Source organism: Capra hircus, chromosome 2, assembly GCF_001704415.2.
Source record: "Capra hircus breed San Clemente chromosome 2, ASM170441v1, whole genome shotgun sequence".
Taxonomy (NCBI): domain Eukaryota; kingdom Metazoa; phylum Chordata; class Mammalia; order Artiodactyla; family Bovidae; genus Capra; species Capra hircus.
In genome coordinates, this window is record NC_030809.1 from 659,696 (window position 1) to 679,145 (window position 19,450).

General features: G+C 54.1%; 1 protein-coding gene across 1 annotated transcript in view; it reads right to left on the minus strand.

Moving 5' to 3' along the window:
• Positions 1 to 19,450, minus strand: part of PADI2 (peptidyl arginine deiminase 2) — a 54,916-nt gene that overhangs the window by 29,826 nt on the left and 5,640 nt on the right. The window contains exons 2-3 of the mRNA XM_018054662.1: positions 7,876 to 8,059; positions 6,767 to 6,839 (exon numbers count right to left, since the gene is read on the minus strand). Coding sequence (XP_017910151.1) covers positions 6,767 to 6,839; positions 7,876 to 8,059 — 257 coding nt within the window. The remainder of the gene's footprint in view (positions 1 to 6,766; positions 6,840 to 7,875; positions 8,060 to 19,450) is intronic.

Consider the following 19,450-nt stretch of genomic DNA (forward strand, 5'->3'; position numbering starts at 1 on the left):
TCCATGGGATTCTCCAGGCAAGAATACTGGAGTGGGTAGCCTATCCCTTCTCCAGGGGATCTTCCTGACCCAGAGATCAAACCTGGATTGACAGGTGGATTCTTTACCATCTGAGCAACCAGGGGAAGTCCTATGAGATAAATATGACTGTTTCCACCTTATAAGCTAGCAAACTCAGACTCGGAGATGTTACTGGTCGGCACACTGATGATCTGAGGGGCTGGTTCGGGGTAAGACTTCTAGGGAGAAAGCCGAGAAGGCGGCCCCTCCAGCTACTGTTGGAGATGGAAAGCTCAGAAGGACCAATATTGATACTGGCTCCCAGACAGCCACGGACTTTCCAGCGGGACACTCCCAGGGAATGCTGCTGCTTGGGGAGGTAGCCTTCCTGAAGCTTCTCCCAGGGGACCTGCTGCAGACCCAGCCCCCTCCAGGAATCACTCTTTGCTTTTCTCTCCTGGGTGTACAGTTCTTTGTGGACAGAGCACCTCCCATGGGTGTTTTCCCTTCAGTCACCACCCTCCCAGCCATCCTGCCATAAATAGGAGGAAGCGAGGCACCCAGCAGGGCAGTAACCATGAAGAGCCCAGACCTTGCAGAGCCAGGGGTCGCCCTCGGGTCTCAGACTCCAGACCCCTGCCCTTGGCTGTTTCCTCCACAGTCTCAGGCTGACCTCCATCCTGGGTTGTTTCCAAAACCAAAGCCCGCCTTCCACGACCCACGACTCCCTTCTCTAGAGGTCATTCCCAGAGGAGGGGCCAACTCCCCACCCTGGCGACCCTGTGGCTTTGGTCTCTAGGCTGCAAGGCGCCACCGCACCGCGGCTCCTGTGGTCCATGAGAGCAGCGGCCACAGGAGAGAAATCAGGAGCATTTCCCTGTGCTCTGTTATGGACTTTTTGTTATTCTGGGCTGCACCACGTGGCTTGCGAGCTCTTAGTTCCCTGACCAGGGACGGAACCTGCGCTGTGCGCCAAGTCCTAACCACCAGAACGCCAGGGAACTCCCCATTATGAATTTCTTACATTAAATTTTTGTTATCAATTTTATCAAAAAGAGTACCAAACAGCTTCTAAAAAAACCCAGGGCTTCTTTGTTTAGCCTGTCCCCTCACCGCCTGAGGCAAGCCCTATAATACCGAATAATATGCCTATTATTGTTTCTTCGGTTTATTCAACTGGGACAAATTTCACTGACTTCCCATAAAATCACATAATCGGGCTCCCTTTTCATCCACCTCCTGACATCCCACGGTGCTTGACACCTTCTCTCTTGTGACTCTTGACAAAACTTCATGGTCAGTTGGAACGGCCTCTTTACCCCTCCGCCCTCCCTCGGAAACTCCCCCAAATTACAAGCCATTCCTCGAGGACTTCTCCCTTTCAAAGCTTCCCTCAAGGTCCAGTTTAACTGGATTCCAATGGGATGCTCCCAAGGGAATGGGAACAGGCTTGCGGCCCGCCCAGGGCTCTGCCTCCTGAAGCACCTCTGTCTTTCCTGAAGAGGGGGAGGTGGCATCTGTTTCAGGGCCTCTGGGCTCCAGACATTTCCCGGAGGCTACAAATCCTGTCTCAGCTCCCCAGAATAGCCCCAAGGTGTCAGGTGGCACCCAGGGTGTGGGGCAGATTAAGTGGAAATGTCACCAGGACTGGGCTCAAGGCAGCCTGTCCCGGGGAATCAAGACACCAGCCGCAGCTTCCGCACGAGCGCTTTGGCGGCCGCCAGCCCCTGGACGGTGGCGGGGCGCCAGGCCTTCTTGGCTGACGGGGCAGCTTGGGGTGTGGCAGGGAGGGGACTGTCCCCGACAGTCACCGAGGGTGGTTATCCTGGGTCTGGGAGGGGGTGCAAGGAACGAGGGCCTTAGGTTGATGCAAAAAATCCTCCAGGGTCACGTCCACATGCTCCTCCCTTTGCAGGACCTCGGCAAAGAGGGTGAAGCTATGCCTCTCTCCGCCATCTTCCCCTCGAATCCCCTTAACAGCGAGGACGTTGCAAATCAGCCCTACCCAGGGGCTCGGAGGATCTCCGGGATCAATGAGCTCGAAACTCACTTTATAGCCTCGAAAAAGTGAGGTCCAGGGGACTCCCTGGTGGGCCAGTGATAGGACTCTGTGCTTTCACGACCAAGGGCCTGGATTTGATCCCTGGTTGGGGAACTAAAGCCCCACAAGCCAAGTGGCACAGTCCCCCCTCCCCCCCCAAAAAAAGTGAGGTCTATAGGGAGAGGGCATATCACAGGTTTTTGGCGAGACTGGGACCGAGAACCACAGCCTGATTTGACCAAGGGCATCATGATTTTGTTCTCAATACCAGGAGGAAGACTGAGGCACCATAAGGTTCTTCAGCACCACACAGGCAGAGAGAAAATGGGCTGCCCCATGCCCCAAGAGGAAGGGACAAAAGCAAAGAGCATTACCTGAGCACCTAGCCCCCGCCAGGCCTGGGGATGCCCCATCCCACTGAACCCCTATAAGCACTGTGCAACAGTACACTGGAAACCCATTCTACAGAAGAGGAAACTGAGGCTTAGCAGAATGGCGGTCATAATGTGGCTGGAGGGGGGAGAGCCAGAACTTAGACCTATTGTATTTCTGTCCACTCTGAGGCCAAGGTTCTTTCTACCCAGTGTGGACTCAGGACAGAGGTAGGGTGAGATGGACACTAAAACATCCCTGGGGGACAGTCCCACCATCCTGGGTCATTAAAAGCATTCTTGCCTCTGAGCCACCACCCCCAAATGATCCTGGGGCAGATCTCTGAGGGAAGACAAGACCTGGATGGGTCAGATAGACCAGTGGATGGGTCTCAAGGGAAACCTAGTTTTTACCAGGCTCCCTAATGAAACATAAGTTCAGTTGGGGTGAGTTTTTCATAAAGTTTTATTTCTGCATGTGAATGACTGTCTTCTGTTTTGAGATTCAGTTCAGTTCAGTCGCGTCTGAACTCTTTGCGACCCCATGAATTGCAGCACGCCAGGCCTCCCTGTCCATCACCAACTCCAGAGTTTACTCAAACTCATGTCCATCGAGTCCATGATGCCATCCAGCCATCTCATCCTCTGTCGTCCCCTTCTCCTACTGCCCCCAATCCCTCCTGGCATCAGGGTCTTTTCCAATGAGTCAGCTCTTCCCATCTGGTGACCAAAGTACTGGAGTTTCAGCTTTAGCATCATTCCTTCCAAAGAAATCCCAGGGCTGATCTCCTTCAGAATGGACTGGTTGGACCTCCTTGCAGTCCAAGGGACTCTCAAGAGTCTTCTCCAACACCACAGTTCAAAAGCATCAATTCTTCGGTGCTCAGCCTTCTTCACAGTCCAACTCTCACATCCATACATGACCACAGGAAAAACCATAGCCTTGACTAGACGGACCTTAGTCAGCAAAGTAATGTCTCTGCTTTTTAATATGCTATCTAGGTTGGTCATAACTTTTCTTCCAAGAAGTTAGCATCTTTTAATTTCATGGCCGCAGTCACCATCTGCAGTGATTTTGGAGCCCCCCAAAATAAAGTCTGACACTGTTTCCACTGCTTCCCCATCTATTTCCCATGAAGTGATGGGACCAGATGCCATGATCTTCGTTTTCTGAATGTTGAGCTTTAAGCCAGCTTTTTCACTCTCCTCTTTCACTTGCATCAAGAGGCTTTTTAGCTACTCTTCACTCTTTGCCATAAGGGTGGTGTCATCAGCATATCTGAGGTGATTGATATTTCTCCCGGCAATCTTGATTCCAGCTTGTGTTTCTTCCAGTCCAGCATTTCTCATGATGTACTCTGCATAGAAGTTAAATAAGCAGGGTGACAATATACAGCCTTGATGTACTCCTTTTCCTATTTGAAACCAATCTGTTGTTCCATGTCCAGTTCTAACTGTTGCTTCCTGACCTGCATACAGATTTCTCAAGAGGCAGGTCAGGTGGTCTGATATTCCCATCTCTTGCAGGATTTTCCACAGTTTATTGTGATCCACACAAAGGCTTTGGCATAGTCAATAAAGCAGAAATAGATGTTTTTCTGGAATTCTCTTGCTTTTTCCATGATCCAGCGGATGTTGGCAATTTGATCTCTGATTCCTCTCCCTTTTTTAAAAAGCTTAAACATCTGGAAGTTCCCGGTTCAGGTATTGCTGAAGCCTGGCTTGGAGACTTTTGAGCATTACTTTATTAGCGTGTGAGATGAGTGCAATTGTGCGGTAGTTTGAGATTACACCTTGCCTACTTTTTAGGTGCTAACATGTTAACAAGATGGTGATAATTGATGGTAAATTGCTTTATTAATGTCTTTTTTTCTTTTTGACCAACCTTCAAAACCGTTTACTAATTTGGTGGGGAAAGGAGGGGCCTTTATTACTGACCCATGGAGCCTAAATATCTGGAACTTGCGGCAGTTAAAGAACTCTCTCTTCAGTGAGAGCGTCAGCACCCCGGAAGGACGAGCCTGGTCATTCATCACGTACTCGGTATCTTTTGCCCAGTCTCAGCCCTATGGCACCCTCGCTTGCCTCGTGGCTCTTGTTGTTCAGTCGCTACGTCAGGTCCAACTCTGTGACACCACGGACTGTAGTCTGCCAGCCTCCTCTCTCCGTGGGTTTCCCAGGCAAGCATACTGGAGTGGGTTGCCATTTCCTCCTCCCGGCGATCTTCCCAACAACCCAGGGACTGAACGCATGTCAACTGCATCGGCAGACAGACTCTGTCCCTGAAGGACCAGGGAAGCCACGCCGGCCCCCTCACAGCGTCACTACACCATCGTCCTGGGCCCGACCCTGCGTCCTCAGTGTCACTGCGCCGCCCGTCCTGGGCCTGATCCTGCGTCCTCACAGTGTTAATGCGCCGGCCGTCCTGTGCCCACGCCGACCTCCTCACAGTGTCACTGCGCCGCCCGTCCTGGGTCTGCTTCTGCCTCTTAACAGTGTTACTACACCATCCGTCCTGCGCCCGCGCCGGCCTCCTCACAGCGTCACTGCGCCGCCTGTCCTGGGCCCGACCCTGCGTCCTCACAGCGTTAATGCGCCGGCCGTCCTGTGCCTGCACAGGCCTCCTCACAGTGTCACTCTGCCATCAGTCCTGGGCCCGCGCTGGCCCCCTCACAGTGTCACTCTGCCATCAGTCCTGGGCCCGCGCCGGCCCCCTCACAGTGTCACTACACCATCGTCCTGGGCCCGCGCCGGCCCCCTCACAGTGTCACTCTGCCATCAGTCCTGGGCCCGCGCCGGCCCCCTCACAGTGTCACTACACCATCGTCCTGGGCCCGCGCCGGCCCCCTCACAGTGTCACTCTGCCATCAGTCCTGGGCCCGCGCCGGCCTCCTCACAGCGTCACTGCGCCGCCCGTCCGGGGCCACTGTGTTTTGTGGGAGTCTCGTCAGTGGCATCGTCAGCCCCCTGGCAGCTCCCTCCTCTGCCAGGCTTGGGGCTGCTGCCCGTCCCGCTAATGTCCTTAAGTGTCCTTGCCTCTGTGGGGTTGGGTTTCGTAGGGACGGTCACCTGAGACACTGGGGCACCGTGTACCCGTGAGGCTCACACGTGCCAGCCCTCAGCTGCAGCGCTGGAAGCTTTGGTTTCATCTCCCGAGGCCCCCTCCCCGCCACGTAGTCCTGAGGACCAGCCGGGCACTCACTCCCTCAATGTGGAAAGAGGGGCAGGTGACCCGCAGTCAAGCCCATTTGGGAATCAGCTCAGAAGTGGGAGAGCAATGCTACTGAGCCTGACTGGGGCTAAAAGCGCAGGGTTGGAGAAGGGCTGGCTTGGGAATTAGTTGTTTTGTGGGGGGATTTCTGAGCCCCTCCCCTAGGAGAATATGGCATAATTGAAACGGCCGGGTGTCCTGTAGACCACGCTAACCTTGGTTTTCTCATCTGTAAAATGGGGACTATAATAGCATGCCCTCTTGGAATAGATGTGAGAACTGAGCTCATGATAGCTAGGCCACCTCGCGCTGGAGCCCGGTGGTGCTCAGTAAACACCACCTCGGCGCCAAAGTCCTGGACACAGAGCAGCTGTTCAGCAGATAGACATCGCTGTTATTTTCAACGCCCTCAGGACATGGCTGAGGCTCAGGAACAGGCAGCTCACCTTCCCCTGGCCTGTCGCCACTCTGTCAGTGCTGAACTAAGGACTCACTGAAATGTCGCCCTGGCTTGATCATTATAGGGGCTAGAATGAAAAGATAAGTAACGCCTCCACTGCAGAAGACCCAGGGAGTGCAGCCCCAGAGCCTCGAAGCCAGGGGAGGGCAGTTCTGCACAGATGGGAAGAACCCGCAAAGGAACGAGCCTGAGCTCTGGACCCAACCGGCACTGCGTTGCTGTGTGACTTTGAACCAGGTCCCCAGCCTCTCTGGGCCTCAATGTCTGGGCTAGGACGAGGTGGTTTAAGGACCCAGGCTGCATCTTTGCACCCTGAGGGGCTGGGTCCGGGGAAGGTAGGGGTGTAGCTGGGGCTGGGAAGGACAGTGCAGGCTTTGTAGACAGGCCATTCTCCTTTCTACAAGCGAGCTCTTCTCCGGGCTGCAGGGCAGAGACGGGGGAGGAGCACCCTTGGCTCTTTCTCCCCACAGTCCACAGAGCCTGCGACGGGGACTGTGACAGCCAGCTGAGTTGCTGAAGGACCAAGGCATGCCTCCCCCCGCAGCACCCCCCAGACCTGCATTATTAGAGGAAGCTCCGAGCGCCAGGCGGGCAGCACCGAGAACAGCCCAAGCGCCTGGGAAGAGCAGCAGTGCCAGCCCCTGGGGAACAAAGGCACCCAGGCCAGAGCCACGCAGACTCACCGATGGCCGTGAGGAAGAGCCCAGCCTGGTCGACGGGCGTGATCCCCTCCTCCTCATAGTAGCTGACGGTGACCTTGACGGGGTGGGGGCGGCACACAGGGAGGGAGAGAACAGAAGTCACAGGTCACAGGCAGGAAGACCTGCAGGGACCACCTCACAGTCTGTCAAGCCGATCGGCTCTAACCAGATGAACCCTCTCCTCCAGGAAGTGCTCTTGGCTTGGTGGGCTCTCTCAGAACATCCAACTAGACAGGGGGCTCCCCTCTCTCAGAGGGCATCCAGGGTGTCGTCTGCTACTTGCCCCCTGGTGCGTCCTGCTGCCGGTCCCCACTTCTACCAGGGTGTGTATCTAGCTCCCACTCGGCAACGATGGAGCTTAGGCTGTCCTCACTGGACAACGCCCAGTGCCGTCACTGACAGAGGACATACGTGACGTTCATGTTAATAACTAGAGAGCCCAGGGAGAAAGGGCCTAGTCTCGGCTCTACCTCTTGCGCCTGGGCGCCCAGCATCCCATTTGATACACGATGAAACCAAGGGCGTTCGTGGCCGTTGCGTCCAGGAGTCTAAGAGTCTGTGCTAAGAGTCCCGAGATGTTAGCCTGCCATGAATTCCCCCTTCTGTGGCCGCAGCCATGAGCCGATTTACGGAGCACGTGAAAAGTGGCTAGTTTGAACTGAGATGGGCTACAGCTGTGAAACGCACAGAAGATTTAGACTCGGCGTGGAAAAAACCTTGGTCTTGTTTTTTACACTGATATCACGTTGAAATGACAGTATCTGGATATATGGAGTTAAGTAAAAAATATCATCAAAATTAAGCCCATCTATTTCTTTTTGCTCTTTTACTTACTTATTGGCCATGCCACCCAGTATAGGGGAACCTTATTAACAGTTCCCTGACGAGGGATCGCACCCATGAGCCTGCAGAGACCGTGTGGAGTCCTAACCACTGGCCCACCGGGCAGGTCTCGCTTTTCGCTCTTTTAATGTGGTTGTGGAAAAACGGAAACCTGCGTGCGTGGCCCATGCTTGGCTTTTCCTGCCCACGCGGATCCGGCCCGTCCTGATACCGGCCTGGCCCCCGGCCCCCAGGCCCGTGCACGGTACCTTGTCGCTGCTGGCTTCAGGGCTCGCCTGGCTCATGGTGAGCCGCAGCGTGGTGCTGGGCGACAGGGGCCAGCGCTGCTTGCCGTTGGTGGCCACCTCCTCAGCCTGCCCATCGCGCACCACCTCCACCCGCACGCGCTCCGAGTGCTTCAGGCTGAAGGTCTGGGCCCCCGCAGGGGCCGCGCTGCAGGGAGAGAGGAGGCCGCGTCACAGGGACTCCTGGGTGGGCGGGACGAGGGCCTTCAGGAAGAGACCCCTGGGGGGCAAGGCTGCAGGGCTCCCAGAGGAGCAGTGAGGAGGGCACTGGCTAAAAATACAGATTCCTTCAGTGTGGGAGGGATAAATTAGGAGGTTGGGATGGACCGATGCAGACTACTACACACAAAACAGGAAAGCAACAAGGACCTACTGAAGAGCACAGGGGGCAATAATGACCTATAACGGAAACCCAGCATCCGCTGGATCGTCGAAAAAGCAAGAGAGCTCCAGAAAAACATCTATTGCTGCTTTATTGCCTATGCCAAAGCCTTTGACTGTGTGGATCACAATAAACTGTGGAAAATTCTGCAAGAGATGGGAATACCTGACCACCTGACCTGCCTCTTGAGAAACCTATATGCAGGTCAGGAAGCAACAGTTAGAACTGGACATGGAACAACAGACTGGTTCCAAATAGGAAAAGGAGTATATCAAAGCTGTATATTGTCACCCTGCTTATTTGACTTATATGCAGAGTACATCATGAGAAATGCTGGGCTAGAAGAAGCACAAGCTGGAATCAAGATTTCCGGGAGAAATATCAATAACCTCAGATATGCAGATGGCACCACCCTTATGGCAGAAAGTGAAGAATAACTCAAAAGCCTCTTGATGCAAGTGAAAGAGGAGAGTGAAAAAGTTGGCTTAAAGCTCAACGTTCAGAAAACAAAGATCATGGCATCTGGTCCCATCACTTCATGGGAAATAGATGGGGAAACAGTGGAAACAGTGGCAGACTTTATTTTTCTGGGCTCCAAAATTACTGCAGATGGTGATCAACCATGAAATTAAAAGACGCTTACTCCCTGGAAGGAAAGTTATGAACCTAGACAGCATATTGAAAAGCAGAGACATTATTTTGTCAACAAAGGTCCGTCTAGTCAAGGCTATGGTTTTTCCAGTGGTCATGTACGGATGTGAGAGTTGGACTGTGAAGAAGGCTGAGCCCTGAAGAATTGATGCTTTTGAACTGTGGTGTCGGAGAAGACTCTTGAGAGTCCCTCGGACTGCAAGGAGATCCAACCAGTCCATCCTAAAGGAAATCAGTCCTGAATATTCATTGGAGGAACTGATGCAGAAGCTTAAACTCCAGTATTTTGGCCACCTGATGCGAAGTGCTGACTCATTGGAAAAGACCCTGATGCTGGGAAAGATTGAGGGCAGGAGGAGAAGGGGACAACAGAGGATGAGATGGTTGGATGGCATCACCAACTCAATGGACTTGGGTTTGGGTAGACTCCAGGAGTTGGTGATGGACAGGGAGGCCTGGCGTGCTGCAATTCATGGGGTCGCAGAGTTGGACACGACTGAGAGACTGAACTGAATGGAAAAGAATCTGAAAAAGAGTGTACATGTATATGGCTTCCCAGGTGGTGCTAGTGGTGACGAGTCCACCTTCCAGGGCAGGAGACGTGGACTCGACCCCTGATCTGGGAAGACCTCACATGCCAAGGAGGGACTAAGGCCGTGCACCGCGGCTGCTGAGCCCAGGCTCCAGAACCTGGAGCCAAGCTCCCGAGCCCTCGTGCCCAGGGCCCGCGCTCCACAGCAGGAGAAGCACCACAGTGAGAAGCCCACGCGCCTCGGCGGAGCGTGGCCCCACTCGCTGCAGCCAGAGAAGAACCCAAGCAGCAGCGAGGACCCGTCACTGCCAAAGATAAATAAGTGAAAAGAAACATACAGATTCCCTGGGCTAATCTTGCACCCACTGACTCAGAATGATCCAGGTTGGGGCCTGGGGAATCTGCTTTTATTTTTTAAAATAGTAGGCTTTGTTTTTAAAGCAGTATTAGGTTTACAGAACAGTTGATCGCATAGTACAGAGAGCTCCCATATACCCCTTCTCTTCTATGTAGTTCCCCATATTATGAATATCTTGCCTTCCTGTGATACATTTGTGACAATTAATGAAGCAATATTGATGTACTATTATTAACTAGAGTCCATAGTTTACTCTGTATTGCAGTCTTACGAGCTTTGTCAAATGCACAGGGTCAAGTGTGCATGTTTATAGTGCAGTACAAAATAGTTTCTCCGCCTTAAAAAGGCCCTGTGCTCCACCTAGTCATCCCTCCTGGGGACCTGAATCCTTAACAAGATTCCTTGTATTTCTGATGGGCAACCAGCTTGGAAGCCACCTGCTACTGTAAGGGTAGAGGTCTGAGGCTCAGACAGAAGACCGAGTTTGCAGCAAAGACAGAGTTTGCTGGGCCTAGAACTCTCGTCTCCCAAGCCCTGTTCAGTGTCTGAGCTGAAGACCAGGGGAGCTCGGCTGCCAGTGAGGAGGCAGGCTTCCAGGTGCTGGGTTTGCACACAGACGGAGCCGTGAACCAGGAGCTTACCGGGCAGGGGTGGGCTCTTCACAAAGACGCCTCCTTTTCGCCGCAGCTTTCACAGCTTGGAATTCTCTTCGAGAGTCATTGCTTGGGGTTCTGGAGGAGTTTTCTACTGAATGGGAAATAGTCTTAGAATTCTTGAGAAGCCATCAAGGTTTCAAGGTGGGAAAATAACTGGTTTGAGCTGGTTGCTGTGGACTAAATGTTTGAGTCTTAAGCCCTAACCCCCAATGTGATTGTTGTTGAACATTAGATGAAGTCAGGAGAGCAAGGTCTAAGTGATAGGGTTTGTCTCCTCGTAAGAAGAGGCAGAGAGAGTGCGGTCTCCCTTCGCGGGCACCGAGGATGGGCCGCATGAGCCCACAGCTGGAAGGCCCTCGGTGCAGACCTGGGTGACAGCCAGGCTGGTGCTCTGACCTCAGACTCTAGCCGAGGGACCTGGGAGAGAGAAACGTTTGTTTTTAAGCCACTGAGCCCATGGCATTTTGTGGACTTGGGAGAGAGAAACGTTTGTTTTTAAGCCACTGAGCCCATGGTATTTTGTTCCGGCAGCTCAAGCAGATTAAGACTCAGACCTCCAGGGTGATAACAGGAAGGACTGGGAGACAGAGGAGGAAGGCGCCAGGGCTGACGGTTTTGCTAAATCTCCAGCCCACGGTCTGAAGGTTCCCAAAAGCTCAAGAGGGCTCAGAGGGATTCAAGCGGATTCTCGTGGGGTTCAGGATGAAGATAGAGGTGCAAGTGTCTGCCTCAGAGGCACAGCTGCTGTCTCGAAGGCCTGGTGCTCTCAGGCTCCCAAAGAGTTCTCCACTACGATTGGGCGTCAGGATCATCAGCGGGTACTGTTTAAACCTTTGCTTTCTTTTTTTAAACGGCTACAGATTTGTGGGTGCCATTCTCAGAGAGTCCGGCTGGCATGACGGAAGTGCGCCTGGGGCAGTGGCCGGGGCAAATGAGAGCTTCGGAACAGCGGTCCTCCGCATTCAGGAGCAGCAGCTGCAGCAGCAGAGCCTTTACCTGGAGGGCTCGTCAGAGCATGGGGTGTCTGGCCCCTTCTCAGCATTTTTGATTCTGGTTTTCAAAGAGGCAGAGGAACCAGAGATCAAATTGCCAACATTCACTGGATCGTGGAGAAAGCAAGGAATTTCCAGAAAAACATCTACATCTGCCTCACTGACTATATGAAAGCCTTTACCTGCATGGCTCACAGTAAACTGCGGAAAATCTTAAAAAGATGGGAATGCCAGCCCATCCTATCTGTCTCCTGAGAAACCTGTATGCAGGTCAAGAAGCAGGTAGAACTGGACGTGGAACAACAAATTGGTTCAAAATTGGGAAAGAAGCCTCTATACTGTCACTCTGCAGATTTAACTTCTATGCAGAGTACATCATGCAAAATGCCAGATTGGAGGAAGCACAAGCTGGAATCAAGATTACAGGGAGAAATGTCAACAACCTCAGATATGCAGATGACACCACTCTCACTGCAAAAAGTGAAGAGGAACTAAAGAGCCTCTTGATGAGGGTGAAAGAGGAGAGTGAAAATGTTGGCTTAAAACTCAACATTCAAAAAACGAAGATCATGGCACCTGGTTCCATCACTTCACGGCAAATAGAAGAAGAAACAGTGGATGACAGGACAGACATTATTTTCTGGGCCCCCAAATCACTGCAGATGGCGACTGCAGCCGTGAAATCCAAAGATGCTTGCTTCTGGGAAGGAAGGCTATGATGAACCTAGACAGCATATTAAACCAGAGATGTCACTTTGCTGACAAAGGTCTGTCTAGTCAAGGCTATGGATTTTCCAGCAGTCATGTATGGATGTGAGAGCTGGACCATAAAGAAAGCTGAGTGCTGAAGGATTGATGCTTTTGAGCTATGTTGCTGGAGAAGACTCTTGAGAGCCCCTTGGGCAGCAAGGAGATCAAACCAGTCTATCCTAAGGGAAATCAACCCTGAATATTCACTGGAGGGACTGATGCTGAAGCTGAAATTCCAGTCCTTTGGCCACCTGATGCGAAGAGCTGACTGACTGGAAAAGACCCTGATGCTGGGAAAGACTGAGGGCGGGAGGAGAAGGGGACGACAGAGGATGAGATGGGTAGATTGTAGCACTGACTCAGTGGAATTTGAGCAAATTCTGGGAGGTAGCGAAGGACAGAGAGGTACAGCGTGCAGCAGCCCAGATCGCAGGGACTCGACACAGGGTAGTAACTGAACACGAGGCCTGAAGTGGGGCCTGAGAATCTGCATTTCACCATGTTTCTAGGAGCTGTTGGTACTGCTGGTCCACGGACCACAGCTCGAGAACTACTGGTCTAGACGTGCAACAGTGCACTCTGGCGCTTAGGGTCCCGGGACAGGATGGCCAAGGCCGTGAGTGGGAGTTTGCAGAGACCACCAGGCAGGGCCTCGCTGAGCCAGGCCGCAGGCTGTGAGAGTTACCGGCGAAGACTACTGTGATCCCGGGCACTGTCAGGAGAGAGCACCAAGGGCTGGGCAGCCCCATGCCCAGGGCTGGAAAAGGAGAGAGTGAGAAAAAGTTCCAGAATCACTGTTTCTTGTCTGTCTTCTTCCAAACCACTCAGCCCATCATGGGGACACTTGGCTGTGGTCTGCTGCGGCACAGAGTCTGGGCAGAAGGCAGAAACCCTGGCTTGGGGGGATATGTGCCAAAAATCTGGGTTCAACCCCTTTTGCCACTGACGTGCTGAGGGGGACTTGAGTGTGTCCCTTGCACCTTCTGAGCATCCACTTGTCAACCCATAAGATGAAGGATGACCACCCATCCCTCCTGTCCCACAGGCATGTCTTTCCCTCCTCGGAGCGGGGTGCGTCTCCTGTTGCCATGGGATGTCTGTCTCCTCTGGATTGTAAGACCCCGAGGGCAAGGTCTGCTCTCCTCCAGAGCCTAGCACAGGGCTGAGCACATCACACCCACTCAGCAGAGGGGGTGGAGCTGAGCAGGACACACTTCCCTGGTCACTCAGACGGTAAAGAATCTGCCTGCAATGCAGGAGATCTGGGTTTGATCCCTGGGTCAGGAAGATCCCCTGGCGAAGGAAATGGCAACCCTCTCCAGTATCCTTGCCTGGAAAATTCCATGGAGAGAGGAACCTGGTGGGCTACAGTCCATGGGGTCACAAAGAGTTGGACGTGACTGAGTGACTAACATTTTCACACGTTCTGAGCAGTGAACCTTTAAGATGTGCCAGGCTGGAAATCCCCAAAGGAGGTGTGGGTACCCATGAGATACTTTTAGATGGCACATGGATGCATAATTTAAAAGACAGGTATTCATTTAACGTGCTATCTTTTACGGAAACTGATAAAGGCTTGGCGTTTATGGTAATGATATAAGATCTCCACTTAAAGTTATAAGAAAAATAAGAGATGGTTTAAAGATAAATTTTAAGTCAATGATACGAGAGTTAGAATATGCTTTTGGTAAAAATAATGGGAGTCTGGGGAACTGTGCGCTCAGGTCTAGCAAATATCACCCTAGCGCAAGCCCTGGGTTTGACCATAAACCTGCTGGGTGGCCTTGGGTGAAGCGCTTGTCCTCTCTGTTTCATCAAGAGTAAAGTGAAAGAATGGGACCAGGACAAGGTTGGCTGGAGTCTGGGGAGCTCAGAGGGGCAGGCCTGGACAAAGGGGTGGCGAGGGAGGTGCTGACGAGCCAGGGGTCTCTCTGCTAGACGCCCACCCCCTTAACCAGAGCCACTATTGTCTCACCTTGTCCTGTATACTGGGCTTCTGCATACAGCTCTACAGAAAAACTGCCCTGTAAACTCACAGGGCGGGATGATCTTTCAGGGCCCAGTTCTGATGATGGTTGCTCTGAGTGATGCTCCCCACCTCCTTCGTCCCTCTGAGCCAGTGAGAAACTAGAGGAGGCCCCAGAGGCTTGGGGGTTAACACCCCACCTACACTGGAGCTCTAGAGCCCCACACCCTCCCGTCCCAGCCCTGCTCTGAGCTGAGCAAACAGCTATTCTTGGAGTGGCCCTGGCAGAAGCAACAAAGGCACCCATTGTTCCCTGTGGAGCCTGCTGGCTGCCTCCCTCCCCAGGAAGAACCTCTTAGAATCCCCTGCAGAAACCCAAGAGCCAGGGGCTGTGGGCATGTCACTTCTCCCTGGAGGCTGCAGGGCGGAGCACGGGGGTTATGGGGGGGCCAGAGCAGGGGTCGCGGTGGCCATGCCCTCCGGCTTACGGGAAAGAGGCTAAAGCCACGTGGACAGAAGGACAGGCGGGGGCCACGTCGGCACTGCCCATCATATCCCAGCACCCAGGGCACGGTCACGCTCGATGTATATATATTTCAGAAGTAAATGAATGAATGGACCCACCCTTCTTGGTTTTCCAAATTGTATTATCAGAGTGATTAAAAAAAACGGAAAGAAATCAGGTTACTTGTCTGCTGGAAAATACTCAGTGGCTCTTCAGTGACCACCAAACAGCAAAATTCAAACTCCGGTGCCTGGTACTCACCCAGTGGTACTCAGCCACTGCGTCTCAAACTGACTCCCCGCCTCACTGCCTGCACCGTCCCCACCGCCCCAGCTCCCGGCACTGTCTCGTCCCACTACGCGCTTTGCTCGCGCTGGTCCTTCTACCTGTAAATCTTTCCCCCGACTTCTCTGCCTGGCAGCTCAGCCTTCCTGGATGACTCAACTCAACTGATTTGGCTCCATCCATGTTTATTTTCCCTGGTGGCAGCTCACCTTCTTGGAGGCAGAGAGTGTATTTTCTTTCACTTTCAGCACCTAGCTTAGCACAGGCACACGGTAAGGGACTGTTCGCCCCAGGAAGGGCTGGAAGAGGGGACTTGCGTATGTGGCCATTCACGTGACAGTATTTATTGAGGACTTTTTATGTGTCAGGCGTGCGCTAGGTCCTGGGATAGAGCAAAATAGAAACTATGGTCCTGGGGCCATGGGGCAAATACTCTAGTGGAAAAGAAAAAGGCTCTTGACGGATTGCACAGTTATGATCACAGCTGTGAAAGCTGCTCTAAAGGAAAGTACGGGGCTCCACGAGGTCCTGGTCTGGAGGTCGAGAAAGGATTCCTGGAAGACGTGGCATTTGAGTTGAAGTTTTAATTTTACACTCTAAATTATAGCTTAGTTTGTTAGATCAGTGGTTCTTACATTTGAATCGCACTGGCCCCACATGAAAGGCCTGTTAAAATACAGATTGTCAGGCTACCCCCAGAGTTTCTGACTCAGCAGATTGGGGAAGGTGCCTGGGAACGTGCATTTCTTCCCCGCAACTTTACTGGAGAACTGACAGATAGAATTGCATACATTTAAAGAGTATAATCGGAAGATGTGATACACATACACTGTGTGAGGCAACTACATTGCTAACAAACTCCCAGGTGAAGCTGCTGGTCCAGGGACCAGCGTGGGAACCGCTCAATTTGCCCAAAGCGACGAGAGGAAGAGGAGCAGAGATTTCCAAGCAGCAAGGACAGCGTGGGTGCTGGCCTGAGGCGGACGTGAGCCCAGCATGTTTGAGAAGCTGGAAGGAGGTTAACGAGGCTGGGGTCTGTGAGCACGACAGGGGGAGAGCAGTGGGGAGAGGACCCAGGCCACGGTGAGGGGCCGGCTGCTCCCCTGCAGGCCCCGAGGCCGCTGTGCAGGGAAAAGCGAGCGCCTTGCCTGCAGACAGCTCCTCCAGGGCACAGGGTGGGAGGCAGAGTCAGGAGAGGGGTGGGCGGGGGGACCAGTGGGGAGGTGGCCGCAGCTGTCCACGGGAGCGGTGGTGGTGGCGCGGGGCGGGGTGTCGGCCGGGGAAATGGAGGGACACGGCCAGTCAGCAGGCATCAGACAAAGGAACTTGGAGCAGGACTGGAAAGCAGTGTCAGGTGTAGGAGAGGCGTGCTCACTGTGCCTGGCCCAAGGGGATTCTGGGTGCTGCAGCCTAGCATCTGCTCAGCCCCACAGATGCTGTGTGACCTCAAGGGAGCCATCAGCCTCTCTGGTCCTCCCTTAGTCAGTGGGGACGGCCAGCTTGACCTCGCAGGGCTGGGACACTGCCTCCGCCCCAGACTCGAGGGCAGGACGTGCCTGCGGCTCACTGGCAACTGGCTCTCCTGGCTTGTCCACCTGCCCTGGGCCTCGTTAACACCAGTGGGGCTGACTCCGCTGTGAACCCAGCTCCTGGCAGCCTGGGTGTGACATCCTGTCCCCAGGTCTTTGCAGGGATCTGAGGGGCTCTGTGGGTGCCAGCCTGGTGTGCAGCCCCACGGTGAGCCCCCTCCCGGAGCCTTCTGGAGGGGAGGCAGCTGGAGCCCGGGAGTGGGCAGCTGGTCTGGACTGGGCTCCGTGAAGACAGACCGCGCCTCTTGCTCTTAGCCAGCCCTCTTCTGTGCCCGGTGGGCTCAGCAGCCTCTCTCACTAGGCACTGGGGCCTCCAGTTGCCCAGGGGCCCTCTCCTTAGGGAAGAAACAATCTAATCCACGATCACTCCCTCCCCAGACACCTGCAACGACTCACTGCAGAACAAAGTTTAATGCCTGATCCCAGCGTTCAAAGCCCAGGTTCAAGCGAATCCACTCTCTAGGCTTACACTCCAGGCTACAGAAACTATGCCCTTTCTGCCCCCCAGGGCCCCTACCTTCCTGCCAGGCACCTTGCTCCCGCATGGCCTGTCCGGGTCACACTGTGAACCCCCGTCCACCCTCCAGCTGGGTTGCCACCCTCTCCAGGAAGTCTTCCCAGATCTTATCCGCCAGGACCCCTCCCCCTCCCCGTGCTGGTGCTTGAAACAGTACTTAACGCGTCGTCGGCATTTCTCTCCTGTGAACATGCTAAACTGTTTGAGGCCACAGTCCATTATTACCTGTTTTAATAATCTCATAATAAACCCAGTGGGCTTCCCAGGCGGCGGCAGTGGTAATGAACCTGCCTGCCAATTCTGCAGACACAGGAGACACAGGTTCCGTCCCTGGCGGAGGAAGACGCCCTGGAGGAGGACACAGCAGCCCCCTCCAGTGTTCTTGCCTGGAGAATCCCATGGCCAGAGGAGCCTGGTGGGCTGCAGTCCACAGGGTCACAAAGAGTCGGACACGACTGAAGCGATTCAGCACGCACAAAACCCAATACTAATTCACGAAAACTACTGACTATGTGCGGGATACTGTTTCCAGTCCTAAGCCCATGTAATCTCAGTCTATCCTTTTGATGACCCCATGAGGCTCGTGTTAATGTCATCCTAATTTACAGATGCGCACGCTGAGGCCCACAGAGGGCAAGCATTTGCTCTGAGTCTCATGGATAGACCGAGACAGGCAGGATGTGAGGGAAACTGAAGCTCTCTGAGCTCCAGGCCTGGCTCTCCCGTCCTGGGAGGGATCCAGGGGTTCCAGTCCTCCCTAAAGATCCTCTGGGTAGGGACACCGGGCGAAGGAGGGGGAGTCCAGGCCTGGGTCAGAAAAGGATCAAACAAGAAGCCTCCACTTATTTTGCAGGTGGGCATCAGTCCAGAGAGGGGACACCAAAGGCTGGCATCCTACCCTGGCTCTTCGGATAAGTGACCAAGACAAGCCGTCAGTGTCCTGCGCATGGGGCTGGGCATGGTTGGGCAGAACAGAGCTGCCACCAAAAACTGGCCTCCCCCGAAGCTGAACCACGTGCCTGTCCAGCTGGGGGTGGGCACTGGGGTGAGCCCTTGCCTCTGCGCTCCCACCCGACTCAGGCCCTGTGGGTCGGGACAGAAGATCTGGGGGACCCCAGCTGTGCAGGGGGCGGTGGGCTCGACCGCAGGGAGCTGCCACTCCCCGGGGACTAGCCTGGCACCAGCGCCTTTCCTTGTTTTTAAGAGTTGAGGGTCCTGGGTGTTGTTCTAATTTATGAGGCCACCTGGCCTGGCCTGAATTCCACCTCTGTCATTCCCTCAGGGGCAACGCTGCCCTGGCCAAGCTCGGCCACACGCCCTTGGCCTTCCGCTGCTCTGTCCAGCGGTGCCCATCCCTGAGGCTGGTGGTGGAGCCTGGTGACAATCCAGTCCCTGGCCACATCCATCCAGCCAGCCAGCCAACCAAGGAGACATCAGTGACCTGAGGGCAGGAGGCTCACGGGAACGAGGAAGACATCGGGCAGGGGGAGGACACGCCTACAACACCTGCCCCAGAAGACAGCTTGGCAGGGCGGCCAAAGGTGGCTCTGCAACACCACCATCTAGCGGCTGCGCCATCATGGGCAAGCTCCCCACGCGCTTCCCCGTCACAGTGCCTACTCACTAAGCGCCACCATCTAGCAGCCGCGCCATCGTGGGCAAGCTCCCCACGCGCTTCCCCGTAACAGGACCTACTCACTAAGTGCCACCATCTAGCAGCCGCGCCATCGTGGGCAAGCTCCCCCACGCGCTTCCCCGAAACGGTGCCTGCTCACTAAGCGCCACCTTCTAGCGGCTGCGCCATCATGGTCAGGCTCTCCACGCGCTTCCCCGTAACGGTGCCTGCTCACTAAGCGCCAGCTCCCCACGCGCTTCCCCGAAACGGTGCCGACTCACTAAGCTACTGCCAGTTTCGAAGTTGCTTTTAGTCACTAAGTCATCCCGACTCTTCGCGACCCCAGGGACTGTCGCCCACCAGGCTCCTCTGTCCATGGGACCTCCCAGGCAAGAATACAGGAGTGAGTTGCCACTTCCTTCTCCAGGGGAATCTTCCCAACCCAGGCATCCAACCTGTGTCTCCAGCATGGGCAGGTGGATTCTTTACCATTGAGCTACCTGGGAAGCCGGCTGTGAGGTTTAAAAACAAATAAGTTATCAAATCCCTGGAGTAGGAAATGGCACCCCACTCCAGTATTTCTGCCTGGGCAGAGTCTATGAGGCTGCAAAAACCAGACACGACTAAGCAACTGAACTCAGATTATTAAACACATATGTCATGAGTGTACAAAGTGCCCATAAGGCTGCCTGGTACAGAGTAAGTTAGCTAGCAATGTTAAGTAAATAATAAGATGTACAA